The 24,451-nt window shown below is 40.2% G+C and overlaps 1 protein-coding gene across 1 annotated transcript in view; it reads left to right on the forward strand.

The window, feature by feature from the left end:
- The first annotated feature begins 881 nt into the window (after positions 1-881).
- Positions 882-24,451, forward strand: part of UBA2 (ubiquitin like modifier activating enzyme 2) — a 39,815-nt gene continuing 16,245 nt past the window's right edge. The window contains exons 1-8 of the mRNA XM_044256292.1: positions 882-1,072; positions 3,160-3,243; positions 4,462-4,532; positions 6,122-6,186; positions 7,550-7,650; positions 9,318-9,439; positions 18,180-18,247; positions 18,705-18,826. Coding sequence (XP_044112227.1) covers positions 935-1,072; positions 3,160-3,243; positions 4,462-4,532; positions 6,122-6,186; positions 7,550-7,650; positions 9,318-9,439; positions 18,180-18,247; positions 18,705-18,826 — 771 coding nt within the window. The 5' untranslated portion in view covers positions 882-934. The remainder of the gene's footprint in view (positions 1,073-3,159; positions 3,244-4,461; positions 4,533-6,121; positions 6,187-7,549; positions 7,651-9,317; positions 9,440-18,179; positions 18,248-18,704; positions 18,827-24,451) is intronic.

Genomic DNA, 24,451 nt, shown 5'->3' on the forward strand with positions numbered 1-24,451 from the left:
TGTCATCACCTAGATTGAATGCTGCCCAATTCGAATCGAGTTTTGCCCAAATAAAATTTTTAAAATATGCCTCCGTTATCTTAACACCCTCTAGAAAAGCTTTGCTTTAGAATCCTTACTTCTAGTTATGGGAGTGTTTTGATTTCCTATCTCTTGACCACAGGGACTGTTACACTTTTTCTTTCACTGGCTTCATAAGTGAAAAAAAATTTTTTTTAAGATTTTATTTGTTTATTTATTTATTTTAAGATTTTATTTATTTATTTGACAGAGAGAGATCACAAGCAGGCAGAGAGGCAAGCAGAGAGAGGAGGAAGCAGGCTCCCCGCTGAGCAGAGAGCTCGATGTGGGGCTCAATCCCAGGGCTCTGGGATCTTGACTTGAGCTAAGGCAGAGGCTTTAACCCACTGAGCCACCCAGGAGCCCCATAAGTGAAAAAAATTTTAAGTACTATTTTACATTTCTTCGATTAAATTTTATGTTTATTGATCATATTGTTCATTTTCTTTGTGAGTGCCTCTTCACATCCTTGGCCTATATTTGTTGCTCGGGTGACATTTGTTTTCTTGTTGATCTGTAAGAGCTCTTTACATACTGGGGCGTGTGTCTTCTAAGGTGTTAGCCTTGGCTTTGAGTTAAAACCCCAGGCTAAAAGATGGCCCTCAGGTTTCCTAAAGCCAGACCGCGATTCATCGCGCGTCTGTGAAAAACACGACGGGGCTGGAGTAGAGCTGGAGATGTGTGAGATCCTTCACGCAAAGCCCCACCGGGGCCCAGGAGATCCACTCCTCAGGTCCCGGGCGTCGCCCGATCGGCGCCAACTGGCGGCCGTAGTGCGCAGGAACGGAAGCTGGGCCGCCCTTCCCCCACCTGCTTCCGGCCGCGGCTCAGTTCTCGCGCCTCCGCCTCCGCCGCGGCTCGTGGTCGTCCCGCCATGGCACTGTCGCGGGGACTGCCTCGGGAACTGGCCGAGGCCGTGGCCGGGGGCCGGGTGCTGGTGGTGGGTGCGGGCGGCATTGGTTGCGAGCTCCTCAAGAACCTCGTGCTCACCGGCTTCTCCCACATCGACCTGGTGAGGGCCAGGCGTGCGCGCGGGCTGAATGGCGGGCGGTCTTGCCGGGGCCGGGGGCTCGGGCTCCGGAGGTCGGGACCAGAGTTGAGGGGACGGGGTGGCGGCAGCAGGCCGGGAAGCCCCGGGGTCTGCCTGCGAAGAGGGCGCTTCTCGGCGGGGCCTGAGCCTGCCTCGCTGCACGCCGGGTCCGCTCCGGACGCCAGAGAGGCCGCGGGCTGGGGTCTTCCGGGCGTCGGGCAGCGCGGCCGCCCCCTGCCTCCCTGGCAGCGCCAATTTGTGGCGGTTCTGGGCTGTGGAAGCGGCCTCGTGTGTTTTCGCTTCAGAGCAGTTCCCCAGCTGTAGTAGGAGGCAGGACGTGATTGTTTGAGTCTCGTGGATGTTGTGACTTCATTTCGGCGGTCTCCCTTAACTCAGAAATACTGGTCCAGAGCAGAGGGTGGCTGCATTAGGAGCCAATACATCGTGAGCGCTTGTCCCGAGCCCGGCGCAGTTCTGAGCGGTTAACTTGGCGTTAACGCGTCTAATCTTAGCTACCTCTATAAGGTTGCAAACGCCATTTTCATCCCTTCTTTTTTTTTTTTTTTTTTAAACAGACGAGAAGAAAAGTGAGGTTTAGAGGGGTTTTAGTAACTTATTTGGGTCACGAAGCAAGTGGCAGGACTCCTTTGGGACTCGCGCTCCTCTGTTGTGGGTACGATCTGCGTGACTGTCATTGTTATCTCCATAGACCCAGTCACTCTTGTCGTTAAAGATGTCGGTGAGGATTTTAACTTTTGCACTCACGTACAGTGGCTGTAATTTTAAATCATTTCTGTTAAACTTTAGAGATTGGGGATGTAGGAGTTCGGCTGTGAGTTTAAATTGTCTTAAAGCGTAGTGGAAGCACGGAATCGAAAAAAGTGGAAGTGGCAGACTGAGCTAATAAATGAGTGACTGAGGAGGGGGGAGAATTCACACTTTTTTTTTTGAACTGTTAAAAGGTTAGTCTTCCCATCCAGGTCTGTACTGCAGATCCAGATGTGATTGTGCATTGTGCCTTAGCTGGTAACTACTGCTGCATGTTTAAAAAGAACAGTTTTGTAATAGAGGAGACAGTGGATTGGGCACCTGAAAAATAAATGCTGACTCTTTTTTATTTGATTCAGCTTTTGTAATAAATGTGGAAAGTACAAATAGAAAATGTTTAGATGGTTATATAATATTTTCCAGAATTCTGATCAAAACTGTTAAGATGTTTTACGATTAGAATGTTCGATTACTTGTCATGTAAATTTATTGAAATGGGATGAAAATCATTATTTTCTTCCCTTATGTTTATTTTAAAGCAACAGTTAGTTAAAACTTAAAATGTAACACTTTTGAAACCTCATGTAAACATTTCCTTTAACAGCCCTTAGGTAATAATAATTGTAAGTGGAATTGTATGTAGATGAAGACTTGAACTAAAGCAGCAAAAATTCAATAACTCTGCCAGGTATCATTTAAGAAAAAAAGTCACAGTTGAATCTAATGTAACGGACTTGAAAGAATAATTAGATTGGTAGATAAATGAATTATCTATTTATTTTCAACAGACACATAATTTTATGCCATCTAGGGAATTTCCAAACATACTTCTCAGGATGATTAAACAACAAAAAATTGATCCGTCCTTAAAAAAATTTTTTTAAAGATTTTATTTATTTATTTGACAGAGAGATCATAAGTAGGCAGAGAGGCAGGCAGAGAGAGGAGGAAGCAGGCTCCTGGAGAAGCAGAGCGCCCAATTCAGGGCTCCATCCCAGGACCTTGAGATCATGACCTGAGCCGAAAGCAGAGGCTTAACCCACTGAGCCACCCAGGCGCCCCCTTTCTAAAATATTTTTTGAGAAAGTAATCTCTGAGATTAAATCCCAAGTTTTTAAAAATATGTGTTAAATTATTTTTATCAGCTTAATAATTTTGGTATTACTGGTTGAAAATGAAAAACATTTTTTTCTGCTAATGTAACAAATAGCAAAAGTTTTGGGTTATGGATACTGAGGATAGTGATATTGCTCAAACATACCAGAAAACTTGTGGTTTATCTGGAGTTTATGCACTTGTAGATTGATCTGGATACTATCGATGTCAGCAACCTCAACAGGCAGTTTTTGTTTCAAAAGAAACATGTTGGAAGATCAAAGGCCCAGGTAACTTTATTTTTTTAATGCTATTTTTGTTTATTCATTAATATTTCTGCACTTTTTTGAGGGATTTCTTTTTATGATATCAGATTAATGGGACTCTTCAGTAGGCGGGAGAATATACTCTATGCACAACACACACACACACACACTCAGTATACTCAGTAGGAGGAGAATGTACTTAATACTTGAGAGATTGTGAGGAATAAAGATGTAAAGGACTAAAGACTAAACCCTCCTGTTTTGGTCTGCTGAGGAAATAAATAGATGCGCTCTACCCAATCCTGTAAATGGTGTCCCATTCTTATTTAAGTTTCTGATTGTTTCTTAGGATGAGCATTGTTCCAGTGTTCCCTAGAGGTTGACTGCTTTATATATTTGAGGGCTAGAGAAACTACAGCCTACAAGCTCTTGTTGCTCTTTTTTCTAAAAGGGTGGCCTTTCCTGAGGTTATAGCCACCTAGACCTTTCTTTAGTTCCTTGAATGTTCCATCTTGATTCAGGGTCTTAAAGCATCTTTTCATTTTGCTTTTCTCCCAACCTTTTTGGCAAACTCCCACCTTTTTCTCCTTTTTAGTTTTCAAATTTTGGCTTTCTTCTCTAGGGATACAATCTGAATAAACCTTGTAGACTAAGTCAGACCTTCCTATTAAAACAACTTCTACTTTTTCTTGTCTTTAAATTTTTTTTTTTAACTTATTTAAAAGTAATCTCCACACCCAATGCAGGGTTCAAACTCACAACCACGAGGTGAGATCAAGAGTAGCATGCTCTTCCGACTGAGCCAGCCAGGAACCCTATAGCTTCTAATTTTTCTAGGTGTGATTTATCATAGTTTGTAGTTTTGTTTATCCACATTGATTAGTGTCACTTTGGCTCACCAAGTGCTTCATGCAGATCCTGGCACATACAAGATACTCAGTAAATGTTGAATGAATGAATGAATCACACTTAGTTACTGCATTTTATATTTTTGTTGAATCTTGACATTCGTGTAGATGTGTATAAAGGAAGGGGCCAGCTCGCCTGTTATTATTATAATTATGTGTGTATCTTAATCTTAATGAAGTTTTGTCACAGTTTTATATTTCTTTAGTTTTTAATAAATAGGATATGTAAGTAGGTGAAATAAAAGTGTTATGTGCCATAAATAAACTTGAAATACAGAGAGAAATGTTGTAGCTATTTAGTAGATTAATAATTTAGTGTTGTTTGTTTTTCCAGGTTGCCAAAGAAAGTGTACTGCAGTTTTACCCAAAAGCTAATATCATAGCCTACCATGACAGCATCATGAAGTATGTTCTAATTATTATGTTGCAAAATTGTGTTTGTTGTGAATTAAATTTTGAGAGTATTAGGTATTTTATTATCCAGATACAGGAGTTTGAAGTCATTCTGCTTTTTTCTTTTCCTTTTTTTTTTTTTTTTTTTTTTTTAAGATTTTACTTACTTGAAAGAGTCAGGGAGAGAGGAAACACAAGCAGAGGAAGTGGGAGAGGGAGAAGCAGGGGAGCCCAATGCGGGGCTCTATGCCCAGTACCCTGGGATCGTGGCCTGAGCCAAAGTCAGACACTTAACGACGGAGTCACCTAGGCATCCCATCATTCTGCTTTTTAAAAATGATTTTCCCCTCCTAACTGTAGAGAACAAACTGATGATTATCAGAGGGGAGGTTCCTTGGGGGTGGGTGGGTAAAATAATGTGATGGGAATTAAGGAGGGCACTGGTGATGAGCACCAGGTGTTGTATGTAAGTGTTGAATCACTGTATAACTAATATTATACTGTATGTTAACTGACTGAAATTTAAATAAAAACTTGGAAAAGAAAAATGATTTTTCAGGAAAAATTAAAATGTGGTTGTGCCCACATAATAAGTTGAGTTTTATTAACAGTTTATACATATGATTTAAATGAGTTCGGTAAGAGGTAAGATATTTTAATACTCTAAATAAATAAGTTACTTGGAAACTTAAAAGGGCCTTGTATTTTTGTTTTAAATAAAGATAAACTATGCAAAATCATTATATGTGATGATTCAGACTTCTAAATATATTGGTCTCATTCTGATTGATTTCAGCTCTGGTCTTTTTCAGTTTGAAAGGTTCTTTCCCAAAATAATTTGTTTATTTGGACTTTGACTTCTGTAATATAACACTAGGAATTATAACAGGGCCATAGTTTTCACCGTTCATAAATACGCTCTGATCTCAGTAAAGATAGAGTAAATATGTAATTTTGGAAGTATTGAAACAAAGGAACCCTGAGTCTAAATTATCCTTTATAGTTGTCTAACTTATAAGTAAATGATATTGGAAATAATAACTTATTGTTTAAGGTCTGGAGTTAGAGAAAGTCTTAGACTTTTTCAGGAAATTTGTATCCAGTTTTTTTAAATTTCTGGATGTTTGCTCTGCAAACCTTGTGGTTCTATAACCCCCATACCCTGTTTTGCTTTCCCAGTGCTGCTAAAAGCGGGGACTCTAGAGGCCTGAACCCTGCCTGATCCTGACCATGTGAGGTGAAGCTAGAGGCCAGGCAGATCCTGGGAATGTGTTTTTTGTATGTTCCCAGGCTGCCCGGGGTAGGCCTGGTGGGACTGGTGAAGTCATGCCATCTTTCTGCCAGTGTGAGATCTTGGTCTTGGGCCCTAGATTGCTGAGCAAAAAGCATGTCTAGTCATAGGGATTAAGGGGAAATGATTTCTTTGAAATCTGCTGTGGAGTTTTGAAGAAGTCAAACCTATTATATGATACAGACCCCTAACATCCAATTATTTTTGCACTGTTACTTTAATATACTTTTTAGGACCCTGTATTCTGCTGTGACGATCAGGTGTAAGGCCGGTTGTTTTGGTGACACTTGTTTTTTGTTTTGTTTTGTAGCCCTGACTATAATGTGGAATTTTTTCGACAATTTATATTGGTTATGAATGCTTTAGATAACAGAGGTGAGATTACTTTTATACATTTAATTCCTAAGTATTCCCCTCCCCCCCCCCCAACAAGGCCATTTCCACTTTTAGTGTTTAAAGTATTCCTTATGAGTTACATCTAGAGGGAAGTAAGATTAGGTTTAAAATTTGCCAGTTGATTGTAATTTTAACTAGAACTGGTTTCAGGCAGGAATTTAGCTATCATATACTCTGCTGTTCCATCAAAACGTGTGAACATAGAAGTTGTTAAAATCGCTAAAGAGGGTGACTACATATGGTATGTGGGTGTGTGCTTGTTTCAGAGTATCCCATCACTTAAGCACAGTGTGACTTCTTCGTTTACATGGAGATCTAAGAAATATCAGTACCTGTATCTCACATCTCATCTCATCTCAAGACTAGTTAAGTCAGACTCTCAGAATGGTGCCTGATCATCACATTTTTTCAGTTTCCCACGTGATTCTAAAGTGCGATCAAGGCTGTAAAACTTGTTTTAAGTTTTAACAGTTAAGTTTTAACTGTTTTAAGACTGGGGCAAAAGGATGTCAGAGTTAGTATAGCTGCCATGGATCCTGAATTATTTTAGGTATAGGTAGTGCTGTCAGAGAACAGACTGGATTCTGTTTAAATGTACATACTTTAGACCATTTAAAGCTTTCCACAATAGGAGGTAATGTTTCTTCAGTCAAGTGTTGTATAGCCATCATTGTTCTACATGTAAAACAACATTTGTGGGGTGGTTTGTAACCATTTTGAGCCAGAAATACAAAACAAACAAACACACAAAGTAGCATGAGAAAGGGTCAGAATGACTTTTTTTGGGTAAGATTTTATTTATTTGAGAGAGTGCACATGAGTGAGGGGCGAGGGCCAGAAAAAGAACATCTCAAGTGGCCCTGCGCTGAGCATGGAGCCCAAAGAGCCTAATCGCACCACGCTGAGATCACCTGAGCCAAAGTCAAGAGTCGGGTACTCAACCGGCTAAGCTACCCAGGCGGCCCAGAATGACTTTTAACTAGACTCTTTATTTCCCTTGTCTTAAACTGCCTTAACGGTTCGAAGTTGATATTCCACATTCTCCATCTACTTCCATTTGTTACATGATATTTTATTAGAATAATAGTAAGGACTCAGAACACATTGAAACAATGTTGTAACCAAGATTAATAGAGTAGGCACATCAATAGAGTAAATTTGTGATATAAATTCCTTATGTTTGGAATTTTGCTAGTGAATGTCTCTTAAGTTATTACTCTGATCATAGCTATAAGAAAATTGCATAGCAAATTTAAAAAAATAGTTTGGGTAAATGTTATCCTAATTGAAGTAACTGATTCCCCCCCCCATAAACCCCTGCTAACTAGTATTTTTCTTCCAGCTGCCCGAAACCATGTTAATAGGATGTGTCTGGCAGCTGATGTACCTCTTATTGAGAGTGGAACGGCTGGTTACCTTGGGCAAGTAACTACCATCAAAAAGGTAAAGTAAGTTTTTACTTCCCAGATATTTATTTGGGACCTTAAGGAGGGAAGACCTAAACTTTGAATTTATATGATATGGGCTGGTCATCATCCAAAATGTGGGGATTTTTGTGCTCTGATAAAACTTAGATACTATAAAGGTGATACAAAGAATATAGAAAGAATTTCTATATTCAAAGAATTTCTTTTGTTTTTGTTTTTTAACTCTGTGCTACTTGGCTTCTATAGCTTATATATTAAAATTACTAGAATGGTAAGCATAATAATATTGCCTTTTTAAATTCTTGATAGCTATGAGACTACATGTCATGCTATAGTGGATGGATGATAAAACCACCTTTTGGTTTTTCTTATTATCTAAAGTATGGACTTAATAGACCTGAAGTATGGACTTAATAGACCTGAAGAATACTTAGAAAATTTTTGGTATAGTTGTGAAATACTTCAAGTGTTTAGAAGAAACTAGAGAATAATAGAGCAAGTAAGGACCTGTGGACTCATAACCCAGTTTCATAAAATTCAGCACTGTGATTTTTATTCTTTTGGTTCTTTAGGAAATTAAACCAGGTACATTTGAAGAGTCATTTTGCAGGTTTTGAAACCAAAAGTTGAATTAAACTCCACTTAAAATTTGCGACTCTTGTCCATTATTTGGCAGTTTACCCATGTTGGAAATTGTGGCACTGCTGCTTTTGTTTTAGCTGATAAATACTACTCTTGGAAGATTATTTAGTATCCTTTTACAAAGACTGTTATAAATATCTGTGTATTAAATTTAGTTAGATCAGTGGAGTCCTTCAGAGTCCGTTCATAGGTCACAGCAGTAGTTCTCTTTTTCACTGTGATTTGAGGGATGGCTTCCCCCAAGAAGGTTTACTGAGAGGACACCAGAAATGGTATTGTGGAGAAAATCCTCATCTGCTGCCATTTATATTAAAACGATTGGCAGGTTTTGGTTCTTTAACCATTATTAGAAAGACATTGCTCATTAACCTGATCCTAAGGTACTAGTATGTATTAAGACTGAGGTTAAGAATTGCTGAAATGAGGAATGTTCATTTGATGGTTTTGAAAATTTTTCTTAGGTGCCTCAAGGATTTCTTACGTTGCAAATTAAAATGTAACCCTAGCTCAACAAAATGAAGAGTATTTTGTTTGGTAATATCTAGGATTTTTCTGTGTATCTAGGTGGTTCTTGAAATTACTACTTTTAGTTTTCTTAATGTTTAGGGGATTATAAGGTAAGGCTGTGAATGATAATTAAATAACTGGGGTCCACACCTTTGAGAGAATTGGTTAGAAAGCTGTTGTTTGTCTGTCTAGTAGTTTTTCTTTTGTTTAGTGTGATTAAGGTAAACTTCTTGTGTTTGATACTCAGGTGCAGTGTGGTCTTGTTTTGTTTTTTGTTTTTGGCTTGTTGTAAGTGTTGTTTACTGGGCCAGGAGTCAGGAATCCTGGCTTAGAATTAGCTGTCAGTGTGATCGATTCAATTAACTTTTGTTATAGTTCCTTGTTTATAATGTAAGAATTTTGGAGTCACTGATATTATAAAATTTCCTTGACAGTTAGAATGTAGATGAATGAATATTTATGATGATACTATTTTATAATGTTGAAAAACCACCATCATGGGATAAATACTTTTCTCATATTCTGACTTTGCAGGGTGTAACTGAGTGTTATGAATGTCATCCCAAACCTACCCAGAGAACTTTTCCTGGCTGTACAATTCGTAACACACCTTCTGAACCTATTCATTGCATCGTTTGGGCAAAGTATTTGTTCAAGTAAGAGTGTATATATTTCCTGGTGAATTTTTAGTACTGATAATGGGAAATGAAGTCATTTTTATTTATATATTTTAGAGTATACTTAGGAGGAATTTTAATTAATTAATTAATTTTTAAAAAAAGGTTTTATTTCCTTACTTGACAGAGATCACAAGTAGGTAGAGAGAGGGGGAAGCAGGCTCCCTGCTGAGCAGAGAGCCCTATGCGGTGCTTGATCCCAAGGACCCTGACATTATGACCTGAGCTGAAGGCAGAGGCCCAACCCACTGAGCCACCAGGCGCCCGAGGAGTATTTTTTTAAATATGGCAAAGAGACTTTCTGTTAACTTTCTCCTAATATATTTTTTTAAAGATTTATTTATTTATTTGACAGAGAAATCATAAGTAGGGAGAGAGGCAGGCAGAGAGAGACACAGGGAAGCAGGCTCCCTGCTGAGTAGAGTGCCCAATGCGAGCACGATCCCAGGACCCTGAGACCATGACCTGAGCCTCTGGCAGAGGCTTAACCCACTGAGCCGCCCAGGCGCCCATCTTGTAATATTTCTTGGGCTCAATTCAGCCAGCACTGAATGCATGTCTGTTATATACCATGGAATTTTTTTTTTTTTTTAAGATTTTATTTATTTATTTGACAGAGAGAGATACAAGTAGGCAGAGAGGCAAGCAGAGAGAGAGAGGAGGAAGCAGGCTCCCTGCTGAGCAGAGAGCCCGATGTGGGACTCAATCCCAGGACCCTGAGATCATGACCCGAGCCGAAGGCAGCGGTTAACCCACTGAGCCACCCAGGCGTTTAGACTTGGGAAGCCTGATACTGGAGACAGACATATAACTAAATTCAGATCTATATAACTGAATTCAAATCTGTGTATTTGGAGCTATGAAAACATACTTTGAAGTAATTTAATGGTTAAAGTTAAAAATATTTTGTAATGGTAATATTTTTAATGGAAGTTAAAAATACTTTGTAATGACAATGAAAATAACTGCATGTGAAACTTGGATGCATGGAATGTGGCAGTTGAAAGAAAGGTTGTAGGCTTACACACATGAAGAAAGATGGGCATTAACGAGCTAAGGACCCAACTTAAATAGAAAAAGGATAAACTCTGAGGAAATAAGTGGGAAGGATATAATTGAGGTAAGAGGAAAAAAATACTTCGTTGAGTTCAGTCAAGAAAAGGAGAGAGAGGTAACAAAATGGGGAATGTAATCTCAGCACAGATTTAAATGATAGTAAAGAACAAAAGGATGATAATAAAAAGATGGTGCCTGTATACAGAGATTTTTTTTTTCCAATTTATTTATTTTCAGAAAAACAGTATTCATTATTTTTTCACCACACCCAGTGCTCCATGCAAGCTGTGCCCTCTATAATACCCACCACCTGGTACCCCAACCTCCCCCCCCCCCGCCACTTCAGACCCCTGTATACAGAGATTTTTAATGATCTGGATAAATTTTTTTTTTTTTAAAGATTTTATTTATTTATTTGAGAGAGAGACAGTGAGAGAGAGCATGAGCAAGGAGAAGGTCAGAGAGAGAAGCAGACTCCCCATGATGCGGGACTCGATCCCGGGACTCCAGGATCATGACCTGAGCTGAAAGCAGTCGTCCAACCAACTGAGCCACCCAGGCGCCCGGATAAATTATTTTTATATTTACTTTTTTTTATTTTAGAGAGATCATACAGGGAGAGGGAAAGAATCTCAAGCAGACTCTGGGTTATAATGCAGAACTTGATAGGGGGCTGATCTCATGAAATGACTCAGGAAATCACAACCTGAATTGAAACTCAAGAGTTGGATCCTTAACTGACTGCGTCACCCAGGCGCTTCTGGATAAATTTCATTTGGGTGGGGGGGACCTGGCTTAAAAAGAAGAAAGCCTGAACAGTACTATATCGTAGGGGAATTTAATAAGTGGTTTAAATTCTGAATAATATACCAAACCTATGTGAATTTACTGGTGATTTCCACTAAACTTGCAAGTACTGTATCATTATAATGTTAAGTAAATTGTCCTGGAGACATTTTTAAAAACTTGAATACTTCTTAGGTTGTATTATGGTGCTGTTGTGGCTCTTATTATGAACCACTTAAGGCCATTATGGAATAAAAGGAGAATTTCAAGACTTCTTTTTTTTTCTTTTTTTTTTTTTAATAATTTATTTATTTGAGAGAGCACACATGTTCATGCTTAGCCCTGTTAGAATGTGGGAAGGAGCAGAGGGGTAAAAGGAGAGAAACAGATTCCCCATGGTTTCTCAGAGCCCAAGCAGCTCAGTCTCATGACTCTGAGATTATGACCCTGAGCGGAAATCAAGAGTTAGACATTTAGGGGCGCCTGGGTGGCTCAGTGGGTTAAGCCTCTGCCTTCAGCTCAGGTCATGATCCCAGGGTCCTGGGATCGAGCCCCACATCCAGCTCTCTGCTCCAAGGGGAGGCTTCTTCCTCCTCTCTCTCTGCCTGCTTGTGATCCCTCTCTCTCTCTCTCTCTGTCAAATAAATAAATAAAGTTTAAAAAAAAAAAAAAGAGTTAGACATTTAACCGATTGAGCCACCCAGGCACCCCTCATGATAAAAATTATCTTCTTTTTTTTTTTTTAATTTCTAGCGAGAGAGAGCACAAGCAGGGATAGACAAAGGGAGGGAAAAGCAGGCTCCCCACAGAGCAAGGAGCTAGATGTGGGACTTGATCCCAGGACCCTGGGATCATGACCCAAGCCAAAGGCAGACACCCAGCTAACTGTGCCACCAAGGCGTCCCAAAGATTCTTTTTTTTTTTTTTTTTAAAGATTTTATTTATTTATTTGACAGAGAGAGATCACAAGTAGGCAGAGAGGCAGGCAGAGAGAGAGGAGGAAGCAGGCTCCCTGCTGAGCAGAGAGCCCGATGTGGGACTCGATCCCAGGACTCTGAGATCATGACCTGAGCCGGAAGCAGCGGCTTAACCCACTGAGCCACCCAAGCGCCCCCAAAGATTCTTGATAAAATAAGAACATTTTATCAACCTGGTAAAAGATATTTAAAAACCTGCAACAAACATTGGTTTTCTTTATTTTTTGATTAAGATATAATGTATATACACTCAGAAAAGTACCATACAATGGTATAACAATGAAATTTCATAAAAAATACACTTTGTAGGGCACCTGGGTGGCTCAGTGGGTTAAGCCTCTGTGTTCAGCTCAGGTCATGGTCTCAGGGTCCTGGGATCGACCGCCCCCATCGGGCTCTGCTTAACAGAGAGCCTGCTTCCCCCTCTCCCTCTGCCTGCCTCTCTGCCTACTTCTAATCTCTCTCTTTCAAATAAATAAAACATTTTTTTTTTTTTTTTTTTTTTTAAATATACTTTGGGGGCGCCTAGGTGGCTCAGTGGGTTAGTAAGCCTTTTGCCTTTGGCTCGGGTCATGATCTCAGGGTCCTGGGATTGAGCCTCGTATCTGGCTCTCTGTTCAGCGGAGAGCCTACTTCCTCCTCTCTCTCAGCCATCCTCTCTGCCTACTTGTGATCTCTGTCAAATAAATAAAATCTTTAGGAAAACCACATTTTGTAAATTATTTGGTAAACGGTTTTTCTTTTTAACAGAGTTACAGTTTCAAATTTACAGAAATACTGAGATGATAATACAGTGTTCCCATCCAGTTACTCTTTCATAATTGTTTGTTTGTATGACACTAACATGAAGTAATTAATGAACCACTATTGACACCCTATTTTTTTTTTGTAAGATTTTATTTATTGGACAGAGATCACAAGTAGGCAGAGAGGCAGGCAGGCAGAGACGGGGAAGCAGGCTCCCCACTGAGCAGAGAGCCCAATGCGGGGCTTGATACCAGGATGCTGAGATCATGACCCAAGCTGAGGGCAGAAGCTTAATCCACTGAGCCACCCAGGCGCCCCAGTTGATACCTTATTTATTAACTGAAGTCCGTAGTTTATTCAGAGTCCTTTGTTTTACCCCATGTCCCTTTTCTGTTCTTTGATACTGTGTTACCATTAATTGTCTGTCATGTATCTTTAGGCCTCCTTTGGCTCTGATGGTTTATTAGACTTTCCTCCTTTTTTATGACCTGATTGATAATTTTGAGGAGTGCTGGTCAGGTATTTTGTAGGATGCCCCACTAAGGAAATTTTTTTTTATCATGTTAATGCTGTTATGAGCTATTAGGAGGGAAATCACAGAGGTTGATAAGTTGCCATTTTCATCACATCATATGAAGAGTAAATATGTTACTGACATGATTTATAACTTTTAGTGTTGGCCTTGGTCACTTAACTAAGGTAGTGCTTGTCAGGTTTCTTCAGGATAGTTACTCTCCCCACTTTCCCGCTTTTACACTGTACAGTGCACTTTGGAGGGAAGTTACTGCAGCTCACACCTAAGGAATGGAAACAGTGTTCTATTTCCTTGAGGGCTGAGTATCTACATAATTAGAGTTTTCTGCCTAGAAAGTTTGTCTCTTCTCACCTGTCTGTTGACATATTCATCATTCCCCACTTGTGTGCATGCTCTCTCATATTGAATACATTTTATACTTTGGGTTAAGTCCAATAGTATATTTTGTTGCTTAGATTGTTCTAGCTTTGGCCACTGGGAGCTCTTTCTGTTAGCTCTATGCTTTTAGACATGCTGTCATCACATGCTGCCATCAACGTGGGTGGAGGTGTTTGGGGAGCAGTTCCTTGCTTTCTGGTACTAAATGTTCCAGGCTCATTATGTTATTTCCTGCTATAGAATCAGACCTTTCTCCAAGGAGCCCTAATACCTTTTACTGAAGGATGGCATTAGAAACCAAGATATGAATGCTTGGCATGCAAGGTGTCATATCTTTTGGGCCCTCTTAGCCAACAGAGCAAAAATATATCTATACTAATCTGTATATATACACAAATTTGTAAACATATCTGTATATTAAGCTAAACATGAATTCATACTGGTTTTGCTTATTCATACTGGTTATTCATGCTGGTCCAGCTCTAATCCATTATAATCATTCTAGCTTTCTCCCCTTGCTTTTCTGTACAGTCCCACACTCAGTCAGAAACTTCCACTATTTGCCATCCATATACAATACAAGCATTACTTTTAAATATTTTTGAAAGTTTTTTTGTTTATTTGAGAGAGCATGCACACAAGTAGGGAGAGGGACAGAGGGAGAAGACGACCTCTGCTGAGCCTGACACAGGGCTCTATCTCAGGACCCTGGGATCACGACCCAAGCTGAAGGCAGATGCCCAACCGCCTGAGCCACCCAGGTGCACCAATATAAGCATTATTTTTAATGATAAAAGTTACACGTCATCCCCTTTGAAATCAGAGCTGGCATGAGGATGCCCATTATTGCTGCTGTTTGTAATGACGTTCCTAGCCCACACAGTAAGACAAAATGGAAATATAGGAGAAGAGATGAGAAAAAAGAAACATCACTCTTTATGTACAGTATAGTTACTTGTATAAAAAGCTCCAAAGAACCTATAGACAGATTATTAGAAATGATGACAGTTTAGCAGCATGGCCGACTAAAAGATTACATTTCTATATTGCAGCCTCAGGCAGTTAGGAAGTATAAAAATAGATAACTCACTATAAAATTATATAATTAACCATTAAAGATAACTAAATATAAAGCATCTAAAAACATGAAGTACCTGATATTCTCAGGTACTTATAAATCTTGATTTATAAGACCCAATATGGGGACGCCTGGGTGGCTCAGTTGGTTAAGCAGCTGCCTTCAGCTCGGGTCATGGTCCCGGGGTCCTGGGATCGAGTCCCACATCGGGCTCCTTGCTCAGCAGGGAGCCTGCTTCCCCCTCTGCCTCTGCCTGCCATTCTGTCTGCCTGTGCTCGCTCTCTCTCCCTCTCTCTCTCTGATAAATAAATAAAAAAAAAAAAAAAAAATCTTTAAAAAAAAAAAAAGACCCAATATGGAAAATTATAGTAACTATTGGAACATAAAAAGGAGGATAAAATAAGAGTAAATAATGTATTTGTGGATTGGAAGTGTTAATATTGTGTATGTGTCATTTGTCTTCAAGTTGATTTATAGATTCAAATCTAAATAGATCCAATTAAAATCTCATCGGTGGGGGCGCTTGGTTGGCTCAGTGGGTTAAAGCTTCTGCCTTCAGCTCAGATCATGATCGTAGGGTCTTAGGATCAAGCCCCGCATTAGGCTCTCTGCTCAGCAGAGAGCCTGCTTCCCACCACCTGCCCCCCCCCCAGCCCCCCACCTGCCTCTCTGCCTACTTGTGATCTCTGTCCAAAAAAAAAAAAAAAATCAGGGTTTGTACTGGAACTTGTTCAGCTGATAATAAAATTTATATATATTCCTGGAAAGGAGTAGGTTGAAGTGACTTGTTCTGATAGATGTCAAGGTTTGAAATAAGCTAAAAGGAACTTACAGCGTGTTGCTGGTACAGAGATAGGAAAACAGACCATTAGGACAATGCAGAGCTCATGACCAAGGTTGGGTAAGAGATCCCAAATGAAAGGAGGAATTAAATAAAGGTAGAACAATTCATAATCAATGTGGAAAAAGCATTCTCTACTTTAAATAATATATAGGGCGCCTGGGTGGCTCAGTGGTTTTAAGCCTCTGCCTTCTGCTCAGGTCATGATCTCAGGGTCCTGGGATCAAGTCCCGCATCAGGCTCTCTGCTTGGCAGAGAGCCTGCTTCTTTCTCTCTTTCTCTCTGCCTGCCTCTCCCTACTTGTGATCTCTGTCAAATGAATAAACAAAATCTTAAAAAATATATATTTATATATAAAAATTAAGTCCAGATGGATTAAGTATTTAGATGTCAACAGAAAAAATCTTTCTAATAAAGGGGAGAATCTTAAGGGAACAATGTCTCAAGACATAAAGTACTAACCATAAAAGAAAGGGTTGATGCATTCAAATTAATTAAATACTTCTTGTCAAAAGACATTATGAGAAAATATTTGCGGCATAAAGTCAACTAAAAAATTATGATCTTAGGGGTGCCTGGGTGATTCATATGTTAAGCCTCAGCCTTCGGTTAAGGTCATGATCCCAGGGTCCTGGGATCAAGCCCCCTTATCAGGCTCCCTCCTCTGCAGGAAGCCTGCTTCTCCCTCTCCCACTTCCCCTGCTTCTGTTCCCTCTCTCGCTGTGACCCTCTCTGTCCAATAAATACATAAAATCTTTAAAAAATAAATTATGATCTTAGAATATATTCATCAAGAAATAGACAGACTGACAAAATAATATGAACAGGCATTTTTTCACTTAGAGGGAAACCCTCATGGTAATAAGCAAATGAAGAAATGTTTAACTTCATGACTAACATGAAAAGTTAATAAAATCACAAGATACTATTTTATTTATTTATTTTTAAGATTTTATTTATTTATTTGACAGAGAGAGATCACAAGTAGGCAGAGAGGCAGGCAGAGAGAGAGGAGGAAGCAGGCTCCCTGCTGAGCAGAGAGCCCGATGTGGGACTTGATCCCAGGACCCTGAGATCATGACCTGAGCCGGAGGCAGCGGCTTAACCCACTGAGCCACCCAGGCGCCCCACAAAATACTATTTTATACTCAGTAATTTGGCCAAATGTTAAGTCTGGAGAGGAAGTGAATGGATAGGAGCTCTTATATGCCTTTGTGAGGGTGAAAATTGGTATAGTGACTGGGAAACAAGTGGGCATTTTCTTGTAGGGTATATTAGGAGTTTTGAGAAGCTTTGAGATGATAGCTTTTCCTTTTTTTTTTTTTTTTTTTTTTTTAAACTGTAAAGGATTCCTTTGAAAAGTATTTATAAGTACTTGTAAGTCAAGTACTTGAGGAAAGGTGGAACATTATATTCCTATAAGTGTTATTAAATAGTTTTTAGGATGACTGGATTAACAAAAGAATTCCTGCTTAATACATTGTTTCTGAAGGCCTTTTCATAGTGAAGAGATACATTACCATGGAAAGAACATCTTAACTCACTGCTTATTCTTAAACCTAGGTGAGCATCCAGCACATAGCAGATGTGTAATAATGTTTTTTTAATAGCTAGCTGCAGGTGTACTTCACAAGTATCATCTGGCATTAGAATGTTGTCCAAGTAAAATGAAAAGGCTGCTCACCTATGTTTTTTTTTTTTTCTTTTCAAGATTTTATTTATTTAATTTATTTATTTAAAGATTTTTAAATTTATTTATTTGACAGAGATCACAAGTAGGCAGAGAGGCAGGCAGAGAGAAAGGAAGGGGAAGCAGGCTCCCTGCTGAGCAGAGAGCCTGATGCGGGGCTCGATCCCAGAACACTGGGATCATGACCTGAGCCGAAGGCAGAGGCTTTAATCTACTGAGCCACCCAGGCGCCCCAAGATTTTATTTATTTGACAGAGATCACAAGTAGGCATAGATGCAGGCGGGGGGTGGGGGGAAGCAGGCTCCCTACCAAGCAGAGAGCCCGATGTGGGGCTCAATCCCAGGACCCAGAGGTCACGACCCGAGCCAAAGGCAGAGGCTTTGACCCACTCAGCCATGCAGACACCCCTCATCTATGTCTTGATCAAAGATTTTAACATAGGAATTTGCAGAGCCTAGATGATAGGAATGAATATAGGTGTACAGAAATTTAGCCTGCCAATTGCTTATTCCTCGTTCCTCCTAAGGATTTGGAATATTCTAAATTAGTTGCTTTGAGGGGAAGTAGGAAAATTAAGTATTTGTTCAGAATATTTTGTTGAACATAAATTATTTATTACTTTTATTATAGCCAGTTGTTTGGGGAAGAAGATGCTGATCAAGAAGTGTCCCCTGACAGAGCTGACCCTGAAGCTTCCTGTGAGTAGACTGGGATATGTTCTCTTATTTAATGAGAACTGCCTTTGTTTTCCTAACTTAATATTAGTAGTATAAGAGGAGAAAAAAATAATTGCTGTTTTGTGTTAGACAGTATGTGTTTAAGATGGGTTATTTCATCTTTAAAACAAGGTTTTAAAAAAGTGAGTGGTTCCATTTACTGGTGAGGACAAGGTGCAGAAATTTCACAGATGTAAATAGAGCAGAGAGTTGTTTCCAGATCTGATCTGATTATAGGTCCATATTTTGAACTGTTCTATACTTGGCCTTCAGAAACTGAGGTAGAAAAAGGTGATGAGCATATTATTCTTTATTTTTGAACTCTGAATGTGTCTTGTGCAGGTGACGTCCACGAATGACTTTTTTTCCCCCCGAAGGTAGATGAGAGCTTAGTTCTACATTTATTATAGCTGAGAATGAAACAGTGTTTGTTTTGTAGGGGAACCAATGGAAGCTGAAGCCAGAGCCAGAGCATCTAATGAAGATGGTGACATTAAACGTATTTCCACTAAGGAATGGGCTAAATCAACTGGATATGATCCAGTTAAACTTTTTACCAAGGTTGTATTTACTTTTTTATAATTATGGATAGATTGATTATTCTGTTTGTTTAAAAATAGTACATGAAACACGTGCTTTTTATGTCTAATGCTGTCTTAATAAGTTGATTGATGTCATCAGGGTAAGCAGTTTTTGGAATTTTAAAGATTTGAAAGAGAGAGTGAGCAGGAGAGAGAGCATGAGCCGGGGGATGGGGAGAAGCAGACTTCCTTCTTAAGTAGGGAGCCCATGAGGGGCTTGATCCCAGGGCCCTGGGATCATGGCCTCAGCCAAAGGCAGTGGCTTATTAACCAGCTGAGCTGTGCACGCCCCCCTAGGTTTTAGAATTCTAATACTCAGGCTAAATCAATATAGCATCTTTATAGGAATTAAAATAGAGGGGCCCACTTAATACACTCTTGGTTGGCTTTCCTTCCCTCACTTACACTGAACTTCTTGGTTTTCCTTTGGTTCCTGCTCTTTCTCGTCTTACATCCCTTTCCTGCTCAGATTTCTTGGGAGTTTGACATGTACTGAATTACTCTTGAATTCCTAATCCTCTCATTCTTGGTTGACTCCATCTTCATTAATATGTATTCTGTATGTATGTCTTACTTGCCTGCTGAATATTTCTAGAGAAATCTACAAGATTTTTTTTTTTTAATTAATTTATTTATTTGACAGACAGAGAACACAAGTAGGCAGAGAGAGGAGGAAGCAGGCTCTCCGTGGAGCACAGAGCCTGATGCAGGGCTCGATCCCAGGACCCTGGGATCATGACCTGAGCTGAAGGCAGAGGCTTTAACCCACTGAGCCACCCAGGCGCCCCACGAACTTTTTTTTCATTTGGGAAAGTTTTTAATCTCCTATTCCGAATAATAGCTTTGCTGGATAAAGTATTCTTGGCCACAGGTTTCTCCCATTCAGCTCCTGGAATATATCATGTAATTGCCTTCTGGCTTGAAAATTTTCTCCTGAAAAATCTCCTGCTGGCCTTAAGGGGTTTCCTTTGTAAGCTACTATCTTCATTTTTTCTTGCTGCTTTTAAATTTTTTTCTTTATCACCATATTTTACCAATTTAAATTTTTTGTACCTTAGTTTTCTTTTTTTTAAATATTTTATTTATTTATTTGACAGAGAGAAATCACAAGTAGATGGAGAGGCAGGCAGAGAGAGAGAGGAAAGCAGGCTCCCTGCTGAGCAGAGAGCCCGATGCGGGACTCGATCCCAGGACCCTGAGATCATGACCTGAGCTGAAGGCAGCGGCTTAACCCACTGAGCCACCCAGGTGCCCCTGTACCTTAGTTTTCAAACAGTATTTTCTCTCTGCTCTCTTGATTTTTTTCGTGGCTCCTGTCTGCTTTCCAACATGCATAGGTCCCAGTGTCCTAACCAAATGGCCTACTACTCCCTCCAGTTTATGTTTCCTCTCCTTTCCTCAGTGAAAAGAAATGTCACACGTTGACTCTTAAAACCTGTTGCATTTATTTCCTTGTTACAGTCTTTTCTTTAGAAAACAGATTTTGGTTATGCTTAAAATGTACTTAGTGGGCGCCTGGGTGGCTCAGTGTGTTAAGCCGCTGCCTTCGGCTCAGGTCATGATCTCAGGGTCCTGGGATCGAGTCCCGCATCGGGCTCCCTGCTGAGCAGAGAGCCTGCTTCCTCCTCTCTCTCTGCCTGCCTCTCTGCCTACTTGTGATCTCTCTGTCAAATAAATAAATTAAAAAAAAAAAAATCTGTAAAAAAAAAAAATGTACTTAGTTATGTTATGGATAGTGAAAGTATTTTCCAAACTTGTGTCCATATTCCTCTTCCCATTCTAGTCAGAGCAACATTTGAATGCCAGCATTATCTGAAGCACATCTCCAGTCTGTTCAGTAGATAACTAAGCATCTATTATGTGCTGGTCACCACTCTGACAGGAGATACAGTAGTGAATAAGATAGAAAATAGCGTCCCAGCTCTTTGTAGGTGACTCATAGTTTAGAGGAAAAGTCAAACATGGAACATATAATATCAAATTCAAATGTTATGGCATTAAGATCAGATGTATTGGAACCCTTTTAATACTAAGTAGACTTAACATTGTTATTAGACATTGTTTTCGTATCTAGTATGAGGGTTCAAAAGAGGCGTTCCAGAGGAAGTGACATTTCAACTGAAGACTTTAAAGAATTGGGTGGGGATAAGAATGCTACATATACAAAGAAGGTCTCAGGTCGGAAAACTGAAATAATTCCCATCTAAGGGGAGAGTGGGAAGAGGACTAGAAACACAACCTGAGGCCACACCAGGCAAGACTTTTTAGGTCATGACAAGGATGCTATAGCAAGGCAGTGGGAATCCATTAAAAGGTGGTCTGTAGGGTCAAATATAGAGGGTATGCTGTGCACCATTCTAGGACCCTGATATTCCTGTTGTAATCAATATGGGATGGTACCTTCTGAAGTTGTACAATGCTAGAATAATCTGAAGTACAACCTATCTGCATTCCCAGTGGAGGGTGGAGAAAAAGTAGGTTTGTTTAAGGCACTGGGTAGCTCAGTTGATTAAGTGATTAAGTGTCCAACTCTTTTTTTTTTTTTTTTTTTTTTAAGAAAAAAAAATTGTGAGAGAACACACAAGCAAGGGAAGCAGCAGTCTGAGGGAGAGGCAGGCTCCCCATTGACTAGGGAGCCCTATGTGGACTTGATCCCAGGATGCTGGGATCATGACCTAAGCTTGAGGCAGACGCTTAACCAGCTGAGCTACCCAGGCATTCCCCCCACTTCCTTTTTTTTTAAGATTTTTTTTTTTTTTTTTAATTTATTTGACAGAACAGTCAGGGGTAGCTACAGGCAGAGGGAGGGAGAGAAAAGCAGGCTCCTGCTGAGCAAGGAGCACGATGCAGGGCTCGATCCCAGGACCCTGGGATCACGACCTCGGCCAAAGGCAGCTGCTTAACCACCTAAGCCACCTGGGAGCCCCAAGTGTCCCAACTCTTGATTTTGGCTCAGGTCATGATCTCAGGGTTGTGAGATTGAGCCCCACGTTTGGCTCCATGCTCAGTGGGGAGTCTGTTTAAGATCTGATCTCCCCCCATGGGACGCCTGGGTGGCGCAGTTGGTTAAACGACTGCCTCCGGCTCAGGGCGTGATCCTGGAGTCCCGGGATCGAGTCCCACATCAGGCTCCCAGCTCCATGGGGAGTCTGCTTCGCTCTCTGACCTTCTCCTCGCTCATTCTCTCTCTCACTGTCTCTCTCTCTCAAATAAATAAAATAAAATCTTAAAAAAAAAAAAAAAGATCTGATCTCCCCTGCCCCTCCATGCTCAGGTGTGCTCGCTCGCTTGCGCTCTCTCTCTCTCTCTCTGAAATAAGCAAATAAAATCTTTTTTTTTTTTTTTTAAAGATTTTATTTATTTATTTGTCAGAGAGAGAGGGAGAGAGAGCGAGCACAGGCAGGCAGAGGCAGAGGAAGAAGCAGGCTCCCTGCCGAGCAAGGAGCCCGATGTGGGATTCCATCCCAGGACACTGAGATCATGACCTGAGCCGAAGGCAGCTGCTTAACCAACTGAGGCACCCAGGCGTCCCTAAAATCTTTTTTAAAAAGAAAGACTGGGCGCCTGGGTGGCTCAGTGGATTAAGCCTCTGCCTTCAGCTCAGGTCATGATCTCAGGGTCCTGGGATAGAGCCCCGCATCGGGCTCTCTGCTTGGCAGGGAGCCTGCTTCCTTCTCTCTCTCTCTCTGCCTGCCTCTCTGCCTGTTTGTGATCTCTCTCTGTCAAATAAATAAATAAAATCTCTTAAAAAAAGAGAAAGAAAGACTTAGGAACAGGAATGATACCTGGTTTCCTGCTGGGCAGGAAATTAACAAGGTGCCATTCTCTGAGGTAGGTAAGAGGAAGCAGATGTGTTGTGTAGGGATTAGAGGATGGAATAAGGCAATAGAATCAATTTGAGGTTCCTGTAGAATATTAGAGTAAGGAGAGGTAATCCTAAAGGCAAACAGAGAAGTTTGGATGGATTTGTAGGCCTAAGAGAAAAGAGCATGAAGATTGTTTGTTTAGTACAGAATTCTGAGGGATTCCCAGTATTTAATAATTGGATAAAGGGCATGGAGCTTCTGCATCGAAAACCATGCTAATTCGCCATTGCCTGGGAGGTTTTCTAGCCAAGCGCTTAAGGTCCTCTGTAAAATGTGTCTAACCACATTTGTTGCCCAAATCATACTGAAGTCATTTCTTTACCTATGTACCCATTTCAGACGTTACCATTTCCTTGAACTCTTTCCTTATTCCTCAGAACAAAATTCCTGTTAGTACTCAAAGTTATGTGATATTCACACTAAACTTCTATTCTATTTGTCTTTTTGGCTGGTTTTCCAAATATTTAAGGAAGCTTCATAAATACTGATTGAATTGAATATATTTTGATAGAAATAGTTCAAATTTTGGGGACACCTGGGTGGCTCAGTCAGTTAAGCAGCTGACTCTTGATTACGGCTCGGGTCATGATCTCTGGATTGTGGTATTGAGTCCTGCATTGGGCACTGGGCTCATTGGGGTATCTGCTTGAGATTTTCTCTCTCCTTCTGCCCCTCCCCCGCTCATGCTCACTCTCACTCTCTTTTTAAAATAAATAAAATCTTTCTAAAAAAGAAATGGTCCTGAGTTTTTTATTAAGCCAAATTTATGTTCATAGCTGATACATAAAATAAGCTATTTTGACTAAATAAACTGACATTAGAAAATACAGCTGAGGAAGAAGTAAATATACTAAAATCATCTGAAATTCTATAATAGGATAGTGCACTTGATTTTCTTAGCTACATATAATAATGCTTATAACATGTTTTTATCTAGAGCAGGCTCCACTCCAAGACAGAGCTTGACTTAGGGCTCAATCTCATGACCCTGAGATCATGACCTGAACTGAAATCAAGAGTTGGACATTCAACTGACTGAGCTGCCCAGGCACCCCATAACACTTTTGAAAAATAAATTGTTTTGGTTTTGGGCTTTTTGAGGGGCCAGACCACATTTCAAAGATGTTACAGGTGGTTAAATCCTGGTTTTGAGAGCAGCACTTTTAATGTGTGTATGCTTGTGGTGCCTGGATGGCTCAGTCGGTTAAGCATGTGCCTTCATGATCCCAGAGTCCTGGAATCATGTCCCCTGTCGGGCTCCCAGCTCAATGGGAAGCCTGCTTCTCCCTCTGCCCCTCCTCCCTGCTCGTGCTCTCTCTCTCTCTCATGCTCTCTCAGATAAATAAATAAAATAAAATTTTGTGCTTTATTGTTACACCTGTGAACTTGACAATATTGCTAACTCGTATTTCTAGGCTCTAATTTTACTCCGTTCTTGTGGAACTGGTATATGTTTATTTACCTTCTTGATTGGCATGAATTTTGTTCAGATTGATCTTTGGAACTTTAGGTATGCTGTGGGCTGGTGACTTAGAAGGGCAGGGACCATGAGCACTATTCAGGGATCCTTTACTCCGTTTTTCTTAGCATTTCTGCTTTCACTGTTTCAGATACAGATGTTCTGTGTAAAATTTCTTTTATTAGGTTTACGTTTTGTGGGTTATTCTTTTGGAGATTGTTAGTCTACTGGTACAGGACATGTCTTTAAATCAGAAGATTTTATGGTGTAATATTTATAG

The sequence above is a fragment of the Neovison vison genome, chromosome 7 (genome assembly GCF_020171115.1).
Source record: "Neovison vison isolate M4711 chromosome 7, ASM_NN_V1, whole genome shotgun sequence".
NCBI classification, from domain to species: domain Eukaryota; kingdom Metazoa; phylum Chordata; class Mammalia; order Carnivora; family Mustelidae; genus Neogale; species Neogale vison.